Source organism: Dama dama, chromosome 22 (genome assembly GCF_033118175.1).
Source record: "Dama dama isolate Ldn47 chromosome 22, ASM3311817v1, whole genome shotgun sequence".
In the NCBI taxonomy this organism is placed as follows: domain Eukaryota; kingdom Metazoa; phylum Chordata; class Mammalia; order Artiodactyla; family Cervidae; genus Dama; species Dama dama.
Genome location: NC_083702.1, coordinates 17,455,552 through 17,472,203, shown reverse-complemented (window position 1 = coordinate 17,472,203; position 16,652 = coordinate 17,455,552). Strand labels below are relative to the sequence as shown.

At 42.7% G+C, this 16,652-nt stretch overlaps 1 protein-coding gene across 1 annotated transcript in view; it reads left to right on the top strand.

The window, feature by feature from the left end:
• Positions 1 to 667: 667 nt before the first annotated feature.
• Positions 668 to 16,652, top strand: part of LOC133043051 (antigen WC1.1-like) — a 65,280-nt gene continuing 49,295 nt past the window's right edge. Inside the window, 4 exon segments of the mRNA XM_061123941.1 lie at positions 668 to 740; positions 6,628 to 6,948; positions 9,137 to 9,457; positions 11,632 to 11,952. Coding sequence (XP_060979924.1) covers positions 668 to 740; positions 6,628 to 6,948; positions 9,137 to 9,457; positions 11,632 to 11,952 — 1,036 coding nt within the window.

The following is a 16,652-nucleotide window of genomic DNA, read 5'->3' as shown; positions in this document are numbered from 1 at the left end:
GTCCCATGTTATTATGACCCCCATGTGCTCCAGGGTCCTGTCTCCAGATCATTCTGAGAAGGGAGGAAAGGCCAACAATCTCATCCCTGCAACTTGATGGTTTCCACCTCACCCCTCCAAGCTCATCTGTGAGTTCCTGTGTTCCTGTCCTCAGTTTCTGCTGGCCTGACAACTACTCTCATATTTCAAGCCTTCTTGTACTTCTCTGCTTTGGCCTTGAACTCAGTCCAGGGGAAGATGAATGCTTGATTCCACCAGAGGTATTCTCCACGGGCCAACAAATCCCACATCCTGACCCTGTGAGATCTCACAGTCTGTAGTGATCGGCCAGTGTGATCGGGAGAGAAAAACTACCCATGCTTTCTGAGGCAACTTTTCTGTGCCATCCTCTGTCATGGGGCTCTCAGGGACCACAGAAGCAGAAGGTCAAAGGACCATGTTGCTCATATAAGGAGATGTTGAAGATTCAGAAGCTCATTGGTGTTCGAGCTTCAGAAAGGGGCAGATGCAGTCTCCGATAGTGTCTGAAATGGTGAAAAGTGTCGCTATTGGCTCTCAGGAGGGAGGATGTAGGGGGTGGTCTATATAGACCCCAGTCAGCACCCTGACACCTCCTCACAGGCTGATCCTGCAGCTGGGACTGTGACCTTGAGGATGTGGAGTCGGGATGGCTCTGGGCAGACACCTCTCCTTCCAGGGTCTCTGTGTCCTCCTCCTTGGCACTGTGGTGGGTGGTCAAGGTAAGGGCTGCCCGTCTGTCCTGGGGACAGGCAGGGGAGTGGACGCCTTGATGAAGGGAAAGGTGTCTGGACTTGTGGAACCTGGCCTCAGGGTTTTTTACCAAAAAGGAACCACGGTGACTGAATACTGGTCCCTCTCCAGTGGGGGATCTACTGGTGGTGGTAGCAGCAGATTTTACAGAGCAGTGAGGTTTGGTCTGGACCGAGCTGGGTCACCCTGCGTCCCTGCAGTATCTCCGTTGTTCTCAGGGAGCTTCTAGGAGTCCCAGTGGCTCCCGGTGTGTGGAAGGTCCAGTGATTGACCTCAGCTGGGACTCTGGGCTATTCCCACAGGCTCCATGTGCCTGATGTGTGAGCACTGCCCCTGGGTCCCCGTGTTTCCTGTGTCTATGCTCCTGTAGGCCCTGTGCTTATGTGTGTCTATGTGGTGTGTCAGGGTGTGTGTTTGTGTGAGGGTGTGTGTGAGAGTGTGTGTGTGTGAGGGTGAGTGAGGGCACACACACGTGCACGTGTGTATGAAGGTGTGTGTGAGGGTGCATGTGTGTGTGAGAGAGAGAGAGAGTGTGAGGGTGTGTGGAGCCTGTCTGTGTGAGAGGAACAGTGCTGCTGAGCAGGGACTGAGTCTGTTCGTCCGTGAAGCACACAGGGTCTCACAGGGCTGGGTGTCATGTCTGCAGCATGTAACTGGATCAGAGATAATTATGCACCTGCCTGCCTCTCTCTGGGTCCTCTCTCCCCATCCCTTGGGCTCCCCTCTGCTTGTTGATGCATCTGTGCAGCACTGGGCTCTATGAGAGGCTCAGCCTGCTGGCCTCACCTATTCCCACCAGGTGTCCATTGTGGAGCAGGCGAGTCCACAGCCAGGAGAGGGGACCCCTTGTCTGTAGAGATCAGTTGATGTGCAGCCCCAGATGTATAAGTTCCCGAGTCCCTGCCCTGGTCCCTGTGACTTCTCCTGATGTGCTGGGGGCCTGGGATGGTCTTTTCCCCTCCCAAGATCTGCTGTGACTCTGTAGGGAGCACTCTCTCTCCCTGGAGAGTTAAAGTTAATTATTATTATTAGCTATTGAGTCATATGTGTTCCTTATATATTTTGGATATTAATCCCTCATGAGATACATGATTTGTAAGTTCTTCTCCATTCTGTACATTGTCTTTTCATTTTGTGTACTGTTTCTTCTGTTCTACAGGAGCTTTTTAGGTTGATGTTAATGTGGTCCCATTGTTTATTTTGATTTTGTTGCTTGTGCTTTAGCTGTCATACCCAAGAATTCATTGCCAATATCCACATCCAGGAGCTCTCCCCTGTGTTTTCTTCTAGGAGTTTGTGGTTTCGGGTCTTAAACAGATTTATGTCTTTGATCTATTTTGAGTCTATTTTTCCGTGGTATTAAGATAGGGATCTTGCTTCATTCTTTTGCATGTAAATATCCAGTTTTCCTAACAGCATTTACTGAAAAGACCATCGTTGCCTCACTGAGTATTCTTGCCTCTCTTGTCAAACATTCATTGACTGTCCATGCATGGGTTTATTTTTGGGCTCTCAGTTCTGTTAATTGCTCGGTGTGTCTATTTTCATACCATTGCCATAATGTTTGTTTTCATGTATGTGGCTGCAGCAGATCTTGCCTGCAGTACATGTGATATTTGATCTTTATGCAACATGTGATTCTTCAGTTGCAGCATGCCATGTTGCTTATGCCATATGAACTCCTAGTTGTAACATGTGGCATCTGTTGCAGCGTGGGCTTCTCCACTTCCAGCAGTCGGGCTTCTCTCTAGTTGTGGTACACAGGCTTGAGTGCACAGAGGGCTCAGTAGTTGTAGAGCATGGCCTTAGTTGCCCCGTGGTATGTGAGATCTTAATTCCCCAACTAGGGATCGAACTCAAGACCCCTGCATTGGAAGGCAGGGGGTCTTTTTTTGAACAAAAAATAATATCTTTATATAAGCCATTAATAGATATCTAAATACAGTAAGGTTTTCAAAATGAAATCATACGTATATTGTTGTATTCGTAAAGTGCACTAATCAAAATCTATACAGCATTAACAGCAAATCTAAATCCAAATAAGATATTCCTCTGAACTTCATGTTTCACCAAGCATCTAAAACCACCAGTCTTTTGGTCGTTCTTTTGTACATTATTCTGTATCCACACTGTCTGCATCAGATTGGATCCCTTGATTTTATTTCATTTTCTGTGTGACATTCTCCATAGATATGTATCTTTGGCTGCTGCTTAGGGGGCTGAACATTCTGGGTGTCTGTTGTTGTCCGTAACACAGAGAAACTTCTCAGCCTTTCCAGACAATTCCAACTTGCCTCTGTGCCACAGCCAACTTCCCCAGAAGGTGGACTCTTAACCACTGGACCACCAGGGAAGTCCCTTGATAATGTGAGCATTTTAAAGTCTTTATTGGATTTGCTACAATATTGCTTCTGTTTTATGTTTGCTTTTTTATTATTTATTTTTTTGGCCACAGAGAATTTGAGATCTTAGCTCTCTGACCAGGGATTCAACCTGCACCCCCTGCATTAGAAGGCAAAGTCTTAACCCCTGGACCCCAAGGAAGTCTCTCCAGCTTTATTTTGTTTGTTTGTTTTTTATTTGTTTTTGTTTTATTTTGGTTTTTGCTTCAGTGGGTCTTTGTTTCTTCCCACTGGCTTTCTCTAGTTGCAGAAGTTGGGACTGCCCTTCTCTGTGGTGCTCAGCCTTCTCACTGTAGTCCCTTCTCTTGTTGTGGAGCACAGACTCTAGGTACACGGGCTTTGTTGCTCTGTGGAATGTGGGATCTTCTTGGGCCCAAGATCGAACCTGTGTCCCCTGTATTGGTAGGTAGATTCTTAACTACTGGACCACCAAGCGAGTCACCTCCAGTTTTGCTATTATTTTCTCATTTTCACTCTAAGATTGCTTTAGCTGTTTGAGGTTTTGTGGTTTGACACAAATTTTAAGATTTTTTTCTATTTCTGTGAAAAATGCTATTGGAATTGCTTTGAATCTATAGATGGCTTTGGGTAGTATAGACATTTTAACAGTATTAATTCTTCCAGTCTATGAACATGGGCTCTCTTTCCATTTTATTAGTGTCTTCTTCAATGTCTCTCATTAATCTTATTGATTTGAGTGTATAGCTCTTTCATCTTTTTGGTTAAATTTATTCTTAATATTTTATGGTTTCTTATGCAGTTTTAATGAGATTGTTTCTTTTTTTTCCAGATATTTCCTTGTTAGTGTGTAGAAATGCAGCCAATTTCTGTAGATTGATTGTTTCTCCTGTGACTTTATTGAATTTATTAGTTCTAACAGTTGTTTTTATTGGTATACTATTAGAATTTTCCATATATAATATCATGTCTTCTGCAAATGGAGAAAATTTTCTTTTTATTTTTCTCTTTGGATAATTTTATTTCTTTTTGCTTAATTGTTCTGACTGGGACTTCCAGTACTATGTGAATTAAGATTGGTAACAGAGGAGATGCTTATGTTATTCCTGATCTTAGAGGAACATTGAGTTTGATATTAACAATGGGCTTCTCATATATGATTTATATTATATTGAGAAATGTTCCTTCTATATCCAGTTTTTGAGAGTTAAAAAATTTAAGAGTGTTGAATTTTGTCAAACATCTTTTCTGCATCTGTTGAGATCGTCTTGTGATTTTTATCTTTCATTGTATTAACGTGGTGTATGACATTTATTGATTTACACATGCTGAACTATCTTTGCATCTTAGAGATTAATTCCACTTGCTCACAGTATATAATCTTTTTCATGCGTTGTTGAATGCACTTGGCTAAATTTGTTAAGAATTTTGGCATTTATATTAATTAGGGACATTGGCTTGTAATTTTCCTTTCTTGTAGTGTTTTTACATAGCTCTGGTATCAGGCTAATGCAAAATGATTTGCAGCGTGCTCACTCCTCAATTTTTAGAAGAGTTTAAAAAGAACAGATGTTTTTCTTGTATAAATATTTAATAGAATTCACCAGTGATAATTTCTTAATCATTTTTTCTAGGTTATCCAAATTGTTAGCCTATAATTTTCCATAGTAGTCTCATGATTTGTATTCTGTTGTATCAGTTTTCATGTCCCCTGTTTCCTATCCAATTTTATTTATTTGAATCTTCTCATTTATTTTCTTGGTTAGTATAGCCTAAAGTTTGTCATTTTTGTTTTTTTTGTTTGTTTGTTTTTTTGAGAATGACCTCTGTTAATCTTTTCGATCACTTTCCTATATTCTATTTCATTTATTTATGCCCTAATCTTTGTTTTTTCCTTCCTTGGCTAAATTTTGGTTTACTTTGTTCTCTCTTAGTTCTTTGCTGTGTAATATTAGGTTGTCTATTTGAGATCTTTCTTTTTCCTTAAGTATGTATTTATCACTAAAAATTTCCCTCTTATAACTGCTTTGGATGCAGTCTATAGTGTTGGAATGTGTATTTCTACTTTTGTTTATCCCAGAATATTTTTAATATGCCTTTGGATTTCTTTTTTATCATTGGCTGTCCAGGAGCTTATTGTTGAACTTCCACATATTTGTGATTTTGCCAGCTTCCTCCTATTGTTGATTTTTAATTTCAAATAGCTGTACTCAGAAAATATATTTGATAATATTTCTATATTCTTGAATTTGCTAAGACTTGTTTTGTTGCTTAACATGATCTATCCTAGAAAACGTTCTGGTATTCTGCTGCTATTGGATAAAATGTTCTGTATATGTCTGTTAAGTCCATTTGTTTATTAGATTCTTCAAATCCCCTGTTTCTACCTGATTATCTGTCTGAATGATGTATAATAAATTCAGGTGCTTTGACAACTCTGAGGACTTTGGCAAGCATTGCAGGAGATGTGAAGTGGCTGTAAGGATTGTTAGTGTACTCAGCAGTAACCCCAGGTCCAGTGGCTAGGGACCATGGCAGGCAGTGGCAGTGGCTAGAGTCAGTGCCAGAAGTGTGCACCCAGTTGGCATTGAGGGGCCAGGTACAGGTGCCCATATAGGTCAGGGACCAGTTATAGACACACATATGGTATGTATCACAGGCCTGCATTTATTAAAAGGTTCATCTAGGAGTGAACATCGCCCAAACACACTCACCTGGATGTTGGTAGCATTCAGACCTTGGTGGACTGTTTAACTGAGAGCACCAGTCCCTTTCTGCCATAAGCTAGAGGTCTCCCTTGATTCCCTATCATGTGGGTCTCTCCATACATAGCTCACAATGTGGCAACTGGCTTCATCCAGACAGAGAGAGAAGGATAGGTTTAGGTCACCAGGAGAAACCAGAATTGTCTTAAAAACTAATCTCTTAAGTGACATCTCATCACTTTTGCCAAATTCCATTCATTAGACTCATGTTACTAGATACACCCAAGTGTGGAGATTACACAAGGACATGAACACCAGGTGACAGGAACAACTGGTATACTTTAGAGCCTGTTACCACAGTCCTTTGTTCCTAAGCTGGATGAGATGCTCCCTATGGACAGGGAAGGAGAGGGAGGATTCCTCCCTGGATCCTTGGCCATGAGCTGCAACTGAGAGGATGGGGAAGCTGGGCCCTAATAGCCTTGGGCACTTCTACAGGGAGGGCAGCATCCAGAATCTCTGAAGGCCTGTCCTCGGTGGTGTCCCTGGAGCTGGTTCTACAGGCTCATAGGAAATACCTGGTTGCCTCCCTTCCTGCTCCATGTTCAGTGATGACACATTGGGAGCTTAGAGTTGGCCATGGTGGGAATGTTTACACCACAGACATCAACACTTTCTATTCACAGTGATTTTTTCCCCCAGAGAATAGAGTATTCGTCTTTTAATATTTACCAGCACACCCCTGGTGCAAGTCTGCAAAACCTCTCCTATGTCCTATGTCTCTCTTGCAGCTCTGGAGGTGAGGCTGAAGGATGGAGCCCACAGGTGTGAGGGGAGAGTGGAAGTGAAGCACCAAGGAGAATGGGGCACAGTGGATGATCTGAACTGGAGCATGGAAGAGGCAGCTGTGGTGTGCAGACAGCTGGGATGTGGAGGTGCCACTGATGCTCCCAAAGGGGCTCATTTTGGACTAGGGACTGGCCCTATTTGGTTTCGTTATATTTATTGCAAAGGTCCAGAGTCAGCTATCACGGAGTGTAGTTATCCTTCTGTTAAAGATCATCGCCCTGAGGGCAATTCCCATGACAAGGATGCGGGAGCAGTCTGCTCAGGTAAGCCCTGTGATCTGGGAGGGATTCCCAACAGAAAAAGCCTCAGTCTTATTCACAGAATAGCTATGAGAATATGGATCACAGACTTTAGAACTTACTTGGATGGTGGTCTTTATATTTAACCACTGAACTACCAGGGTGGTCTTTATACTTCATACTTGGATGAAGATTTCAGTCACACAGTGCTTACTTGAACATTAGGTGCTCAAAGGAACATAAGGTCCAACTTGGCCCTGTACCAAGCTTTCTATAAAGAAAGCTGAGCAGCGAAGAATTGATGCTTTTGAACTGTGGTGTTGGAGAAGACTCTTGAGAGTCCCTTGGACTAGTAAGGAGATCCAACCAGTCCATCCTAAAGGAAATCAGTCCTGAATATTCATTGGAAGGACTGATGTTGAAGCTGAAGCTCCAATACTTTGGCCACCTGATGTGAAGAGCTGACTCATTGGAAAAGACCCTGGTGCTGGGAAAGATTGAAGGTGGGAGGAGAAGGGGACGACAGAGGATGAGATGGTTGGATGGCATCACTGACTCAATGGACATGAGTTTGAGTAAACTCTGGGAGTTGGGATGTACAGGGAGGCCTGGCATGCTGCAGTCCATGGGCTTACAACGAGTCTGACACAGCCGAGTGACTCAACTGAACTGAACTGGCCCTGGATAGAAAGTCTCCAGATCCATAGTCACTGGTCCCTCCAGTCTCTGTGATGTGTCTCATAGGAGGCAGGGAGGTGAGCTCAAATGTTTCATACATGTACAACTGTCATGCTGGACCTCGATTAATTAGTTTCATCATGGTAGCTTTTTGTATTCTTTCACGAGATGGTCAGACAAGTGCAGCTACCCGATGGTATATAGGAGAGAAGCAGGCAAACAAAATGTATTATACTCACTGGTCCTAGAGAGACAGAGGCCATAAGATGGGTACATGGGAGAGGGGCCAATAGACCAGGATCCACCTAGCAGTGGGGACCCAATATGGGGTGTGAATACCCATAGAGAAGTGACAATAGTGGGGGTCAGGGTGGAGTTATATTAGAAAAAGGGAGATTTCATGGGTGCATTTGAATATCACTAGGTCACAGGGGAGCGCAAGAAGGGGGATTTGTGGCAGGGGCTAATCAGACCTGGTCACACAAGAAGAAGTCTCACCTGGATGAAGCAGTGAAGGCTCACATATAAACTTCCAGCTTGTTCACCCCTACCTTCTGACTCTGGAGGAAAGCCCTGCATCAGTTATGTGTTGTTGTGCAACAAGTTAGTGCTGAACTTGGCAGCTTAAGTCAGTAAACACCTAGTATCTCACACCTTTGGTGGGCCAGGAATTGACATGGCTTACCTTGGTCCTCTGACTCATGATGTCTCACAAGGATGCAATCATCTGAGGGTTCAAACAGGAGTGGTAACTGTCCAAATGTAATCGACCGGGTGTTGGCAGCATTCAGACCTTGGCAGGCTGATGAACTGAGAGTCCCGGTCCACGTTTGCTGTTGGATAGAGGCTTGCCTCCATTCCTTGTCATGCAAGTGTTTCCATAAGTAGGTCACAACATGGCAGCTTGTTTTATTAGAGCAAGAGAGAGAGCAAGACAGGTCAAGAAGGGGAAACCAGAGTCATCTTGAAATCTAAGTGACATCTCATCACTTTGCCAAATTCCATTTCTTAGATGCATGTTACTAGGTACATTTGAGTGTGGGCATTATACAAGGATGTGAACAAAAGGTGACAGGAATAACTTGGACATTTTAAAGGCTGTTACCCAGCCCTCTGTTCCTAAGCTAGATGAGTTTCTCCCTAGGGGACAGGGAAGGAGAGAGAGGATTCCTCCCTGGATCCTGGGCCATGAGTTGTAACTGAGACAGAGAAACTGGGTCATAGTAGCCTTAGGCACATCTACAGGGAAGGCATAATCCAAAGTCTCTGAAGGCCTATCCTTGGTGGGGTCCCTGGAGCTGGTTCTACAGGCTTGTGAGAGATACCTGGTGCCTCCCTTCCTGCTCCAGGTTCAGTGGTGGCACATTGGGAGCTTTGAGTTGGCCACGGAGGGAATATTTATACCACAGAAGTCAACAAATCCTACTCATGGAGCTTTCCCCTCAGAGAGATTTTTTTTTTAATACTTAATAGCACACCACTGCACTGTCTCATAAAACCTCTCCTGTGACCTGTGTCTGTGTCTGTCTTGCAGCTCTGGAGCTGAGGCTGATCAATGGAGACCACAGCTGTGAGGGGAGAGTGGAGGTGAAGTACCAAGGAAAATGGGGCACAGTGAATGATCTGAACTGGAGCATGGAGGAGGCACATGTGGTGTGCAGACAGCTGAGGTGTGGAGCTGCTGTTGATGCTCCCAAAGGGTCTAAATTTGGACCAGGAATTGGGCCCGTTTGGTTTCGTTATATTTACTGCACAGGGCAGGAGTCAGTTATCACCGAGTGCAGTTATCCTCCTCTTAAAGACCATCGTACTGAGGGCTATTCCCATTACAAGGATGCTGGAGCAATCTGCTCAGGTAAGTCTTCTCTGGTCTGGGAGGAGATTCCCAGTAGGAAACCTTTCAGTTTTATTTCCAGAGAAACTATAAGCATGTGGATCACAGTCTTTAGAACATACTTCTTTGAAGATTCCACTCACACAATGATTTCTTGAACATTAGGTGCTCAAAAGAACATAAAAATTTGCTTGGCCCTGGAGTAAAAAGCTCCAGACCGATAGTCACTGGGCCCTCCAATCTCTGTGGTCTGTCATAGAAGGTGGAAGTGTGAGGTCAAATGTTTCATGCAGATACAACTACTGGGATGGACCTCTATGAATTAGGTTCATTATGGTAGCTTGTTGTATTCTTGCATCAGATGGTTAAACAAATGGGACTACAGGAGAGCATATACGAGAGCTGCAAGCAAACTTTACTATACTCACAATTTCTACAGAGAGTATCCTCTTATGAGTATACAGGGTAGGTACCAATAGAACAGGCTTAGTCAAGAAGTGGAGACCCAAAATGGGGTGTGAAGATCAATGAACAATTGACAATAACAAGGTCAGGGTGAAGTTATAGAAAGAAAGTATTGAGGGCATTTTATTGGTGCTTTCGAATGTAAGTAGGTCACAGAGGAGGACAAGATATGGGATTTGCGGCAGTCTCATCACATTGGTGCACCTGCTCACCTGGGTGGGGAGCTCACATCCTATTTGTGGGAATGTTGAGGCTGCAGGAAAACCTGATGCTTGAGAATTATAACAGAGTAGCTGAAGCAAAACTAAGGACAGTGAGGTTAAGAGAACTTTGAAATGATACATAATAAGGACTCAGTCCAGTCTAAATGTATTTGACCTGAGCCAAGGGGCAAACTAGAATGTGACTGGGTGGTCACAGTATTTACCAAAGATATTCTCAGCTTGCTGTGATATTTGATAATATCTTCCTCAATTCCAACTATTGTGGTGGGTTTCTACTCTGGAAAATTCATCAGACATTCTGATAACAGCTGGAATATCTTTTCCAATCTCACCGCTAGCAGATCTTTGATGATACTCTTGAGTTTGCTAAGAAAAGAATTCTTTTCCTTTTTAAAAACTCCTGTTTGAGGTAAGATTGACATGCAAAAAGCTGTACATTGTTAATATTTACAAAATGATGAATTTGGAGATCCCTTATGATTTTACAGTGGAAGTGACAAAAAGATTCCAGGGAATCTATCTTTGTTGAGGAAGGAGAAGGAAGCTGCTGTCTCCTACATCATCAGTTTCATGCTGTCACTTTCCAGGGCTTTATTCTTTTTAAAAAAGGTGATTTTTGAATATAGTTTAAGATTGGCAATTTTTCTTAGCACATTTAGAGTTTTTCCTACATGACATTGGCTTCTCACATTCTTAGCAACTTCGGTTTTAGCACAGATGTTTTGCAATTTGAGGTAATATACAAGTCTCTGTATTAGTATTTTTCTCTTTGTCAATTTTCTTTTATTTCTTATCACTATAGTCAAAGTAAGCTAGGTTTTAATGTATTAATGAGCAGCCAATTTTTTTTTCTTATACGACGTGTTCTATTCAGTTTGCCATGGCAAAAGGGAGAGCAAGATAGATCAACAAGGAGAAACCAGAGTCATCTTGAAATCTAATCTCTTAAATTACATCTCATCCCTGCTGCCAAATTGTTTGTTAGACGCATGTTACTAGGTACATTTGAGTCTGGGGATTACACAAGGACACAAACACCAGGTAGCTGGAATAATCAGGACACTTCAGAGCCTGTTACTCCAGCCTTCTGTTCCTAAGCTGGATGAGATGCTCCCTATGGACAGGGAAAGAGAGGGATGATTCCTCCCTGAATCCTGGGCCATGAACTGTAACTGAGATGGGGAAGCTGGGCCCTAGTAGCCTTGGGCACATCTACAGGGAGGGCAGCATCCAGAGTCTCTGGAGGCCTTTCATTGGTGGACAGGCTGGAGCTGGTTCTACAGGCTCATGAGAAATACCTGGTGCCTCCCTTCCTGCTCCAGGTTCAGTGATGGCACATTGGGAGCTTAGAGTTGGCCATGTGGGAATGTTTATACCATAGAAGTCAAGAAATGCTGAACACAGGGTTTTTTTTTTTTCAGAAGTCAGAGATTTCATTTTTTAATATTACCACTATACTTCCGCATCATCTCCTAAAATGTCTCCTGTGTCCTTGTCCCTCTGCAGCTCGGGAGGTGTGGTTGAAGGATGGAGCCCACAGCTGTGAGGGGAGAGTGAAAGTGAAGCACCAAGGAGAATGGGGCACAGTGAATGATCAGAATTGGAGCTTGGAGGCAGCAGCTGTGGTGTGCAGAGAACTGGAGTGTGGAGCTGCCATTAATGCTTCCAGAGGGGATCATTTTGGACCAGGGATTGGCCCCATTTGGTTCCAGTATATTTACTGCAACGGGACAGAATCTTCTCTCATGGAGTGTAGTTATCCTCCTCTTAAAAACTACCTTTCTGAGGGCCTATCCCATGACGGGGATGCTGGAGCAGTCTGCTCAGGTAAGTCCGTGTCTGGTCTGGGAGGGGATATTTAGCTGGAAAATCCTCTCTTTCTGAGAATAGCATGTGAATATGGATCACTGTCTTTAGTACACTCTTGGGTGAGGACTGCAGTCAGAGTCATGTCTTGAACATTAGGTGCTCAAAGGAACATGAAGACTTGCTTGGCCCTGGAGAGAAAGTCTCATGACCCATAGTCACTGGGCCTCCAGTTTCTATGATGTGTCACAGGAGGCAGGAAAAAAAGTAAAAGTAAAGTAAGTCACTTCAGTTATGTACGACTCTCTATGACCCTATGGACCTGTAGCCTGCCAGGCTCCTCTGTCCATTGAATACTCCAGGAAAGAATACTGGAATGGGTTGCCATACCTTTCTTCAGGGGATTTTCCCAACCCAGGCATCGAACCTGAGTCTCCCACACTGCAGGCATATTCTTTACCATCTGACACACCAGGGAAGTCTAGGAGGCAGGAGGTTGAGCTCAAATGCTTCGTTTAGGTACAACTGCTGTGTTGGACCTTATCATGATAGCTTGTATTCTTTCATGAGATGTTCAGACATGTGTGGCTACAAGAGGGTTTAGAGGAGTAGTTCAGGCAAATACAGTTTATTATGTTGAAAGATACAGAGTATTATCAGGTGGGTACATGGGGGAAGTGACAACAGACAGCCTCAACGAAGCAGCAGTGACACAAAGGAGAGACTGAAGACCCATGGACAAGTGACAATGCCCAGGGTCAGGGTGTAGTTACACTACAAAAAAGCATTAGGGGATTTCATTGGTGCATTTTAATATGACTATGTCACTGGGGAGGACAAGATGGGGGATTTGGGCAGGGGACTGTCTCATCACACTGGTGCACCTGCTCACCAGAGTGGGGAGCTCACATCCTATTTGTGGGGATGTTGAGGTTGCAGGAAAACCTGAAGTTTGACAATTACAACACAGAAGCTGAAGCGAAACTAAGGGCAGTGAAGAACCTGAAATGATATGTAATAAGGGCTCAATCCTGTCTAAATGTATTGGACCTGAGCCAAGGCAGGAAGTGAAGAGGAACTAAAAACCTATTAATGAAAGTGAAAGAGGAGAGTGAAAAAGTTGGCTTAAAGCTCAACATTCAGAAAACTAAGATCATGGCATCTGGTCCCATCACTTCATGGGAAATAGATGGGGAAACAGTGGAAACAGTGTCAGACTTTATCACTGCAGATAGTGATTGCAGCCATGAAATGAAAAGATGCTTACTCTTTAGAAGGAAAGCTATGACTAACCTAGATAGCATATTAAAAAGCAGAGACATTACTTTGCCAACAAAGGTCCGTCTGGTCAAGGCTATGGTTTTTCCAGTGGTCATGTATGGATGTGAGAGTTGGACTGTGAAGAAAGCTCAGCACCGAAGAATTGATGCTTTTGAACTGTGGTATTGGAGAAGACTCTTGAGAGTCCCTTGAACTGCAAGGAGATCCAACCAGTCCATCCTAAAGGAGATCAGTCCTGGGTGTTCATTGGAAGGACTGATGCTGAAGCTGAAACTCCAGTACTTTGGCCACCTCATGCGAAGAGTTGACTCACTGGAAAAGACCCTGATGCTGGGGGTGGGGGGGGGTGCTGGGGGCAGGAGAAGGGGACGACAGAGGATGAGATGTCTGGATGGCATCACCAACTTGATGAGCATGAGTTTGAGCAAACTCTGGGAGTTGGTGATGGACAGGGAGGCCTGGCATGCTGTGATTCATGGGGTCACAAAGAGTCAGACACGACTGAGTGACTGAACTGAACTGAAGGTGGAAATAGGGTTTCCTGGGTTGCTCAGTAGTAAAGAATCTGACTGCAAAGCAGAAGACGCAGGAGATGCCATGCATTCAATCCCTGGGTCGGGAAGATACCCTGGAGAAGGGCATGGCAACCCACTCCAGTATTCTTGCCTGGAGAATCCCATGAACAGAGGAGCCTGGTGAGCTATAGTCCATAGAGTCGCACAGAGTCAGATATGACTGCTGAGCATGCATGCCAGGTGGAAATTAGAATGATTGGGTGGTCACAGTATTTGCCAGAGATGTTCCCAGTTGTTATCAGCCTGTTTGATGAATCTCACCTTTAGCAAACTTTAATGATGCTCTTGAGGTTGCTAAGAAAATAATTCTTTCCTTTGTAAAAACTAATTTATTGAAGTAAAGTTGACCTACAAAAACTGTACATAGTTAGTATTTACCCCTGATGAATTTGGTGATCAGTATACATTTGTGAAACCATGAATACAAGCTATGCCATAAACCTGTTCATCTCCAAAGGTTTCTTTCATCCTCTTTATTACAGTATTACTATCAAAGTAACTATTTTGAAAGAGCATTTGAGCTTCAGTTAGGAATTTTTGTTTTAAGAGAACCCATTTCTTAGCATTTCAAATGACATCCCTTATTGTCACAATGTCTTATTATGGTTTCAAATGCAGAAAAGCTTGTGGAAACACTGCAGGAGTCCTTGCCTTATTCTGATAAACCAGCATCTGAAATAAAATGGACTGTGTGATGTTGTATTTTGTGTGATACTGGAGCTGCTAATGTTATAATTTCAAGAAAAATAATGTCTTCATATTAATTTCAGTTGAGATATACTTAAAAATAAAAAGATTTGAGAGTGCTATGGGATTTAACACTCATAGTGGTTTATATCCCCTCATTATCTTTGCTCTACTTTTGCTGTTGTTCAGTCACTAGGTCATGTCCAACTCTTTGCGACCCCATGGACTGCAGTAGGCCAGGCTTCCCTGTCCTTCACCATCTCCCAGAGTTTGCTCAGACTCATGTCCATTAAGTTGGTGATGCCATCCAGCCATCTCTTCCTTGCCACTCCCTTCTCCTTTTGCCTTCAATTTTTCCCAGCATCAGGGTCTTTTCCAATGAGTCGGCACTTCGCATCAGGTGGCCGAAGTATTGCAGCTTCAGCATTAGACCTTCCAATGAATATTCAGGACTGATTTCATTTAGGATTGACTGGTTTGATCTCCTTGCTATCCAAGGGACTCTCAAGAGTCTTCTTCAACACCACAGTTCAAGAACATCAATTCTTCTGTGCTCAGCCTTCTTTAGGATCCATCTCTCACACTCACACATGACTACTGGGAAGAACCATAGCTTGGACTAGATGGACCTTTGTCAGCAAAGTGATGTCTGCTTTTTAATATGCTGTGTAGGTTTGTCCTAGCTTTCCTTCCAAGGAGCAAGTATCTTTTAATCTCATGGCTGCAGTCACTGTCCATAGTGATTTGGGAGCACAGGAAAATAAAATTTGTCACTGTTCCCACTTTTTACCCATGTTTTTGCCATGAAGTGATGGGACCAGATGCCATGATCTTAGTTTTTTTGATCTGCTTATCATAATTATTCATGTATCCATATTGTTTAGTGCCCCATCATTTTATTATTAATATGCTACTACTTCACCACAATGCTGCAGGATTTGCTATGGTAGAAAAATATATTGACTCTTAAATGTTTCTATGTGGAAGTGACATCATTTGTTCTCACACTTCATTGGATATGTCAGATCACATGGTTATGTTTCCTTTCAAGTAGGCAAAGAAGTATTAGTATTTCCATGTACTCAGAATAAAAGAATTTTAAATATCACTAAACATTTATGATGTTTACATGCTTGAAGTGTCTGTAATTTAATTGCTATCTATTTGTGTCCCTGAGTTTTTTTCTTTTTGCCACTGGTAGCCCCCTTACTTCACTCTAAGGCTTGATATCTTTCATCAATTCTGGAAAATGCTCAGCCAATATTTTTCAAATATTTCTTCTGTTCAATTCTTTGTTTTTCTTTGTGTCTCTCTTTCTCTGATTCTTTCTCTCTCTTTATGCCCATATGTTAGTTTAACTTATTTGAAACATCTTGCTCCATTTTCTATCTCTGATTTTGTCTCTGGATTTTTCATGTTTTTGTTGTTCTATGCAGTAGTATTCCTGATGATTTCCTCTGACTTATTATAAAATTCACTAATTCTATGTTTTTCTGAGGTTAATTTGATGCAAACATTGTAACTTTAAGTGTATTTTTCATTCATAGAAGCTCAGTTTAAAATTTTTTTTCTGTGCATATTTTAGTCCTCTGAAGATCCTTCAACAGTGCTTTTATTTCTTTAAATATGGTATATGTGGAAGATAAACAGCCTAGTGTCTGATATTGAATATGAGAAGTCTCTGCTTCACCTCAGTTTGTTTCTCTTGGTTTGTGTTCATGGACCATTTTCTTGATATACTTTTCTTTTTTTTTGACAATATACTGGTCACTTTCTCTATAAAAATTATTTATAAAGATAATTGAAAACTTGGATGAAGGTAATTTACTATAGAAAGGAATACATAGATACTTTTTCATGGTTTTTTGGTATTATCAATAGTGGGCCACCTTCATACAAGTGCAGAAATGGATATTACCTAGATAATCCAGCGATTCAAACTCTGAATCTAATTCTGTACAAAATCTGCCTGTTTTAAGTGCCAGCTTATTGTGGAGAATGCATTCTGCTGGATTCTCATCTGGGTGTGGTTTTCCAATTTGATTTATGTCTCCTTACCACCTTACATGCATGCGTGCTCAGTCGCTTCAGTTGTGTCCGACTCTTTGTGACCCTATGGACTGTAGCCCACCAGGCCCCTCTGTCCATGGGATTCTCCAGGCAAGAATACTGGAGTGG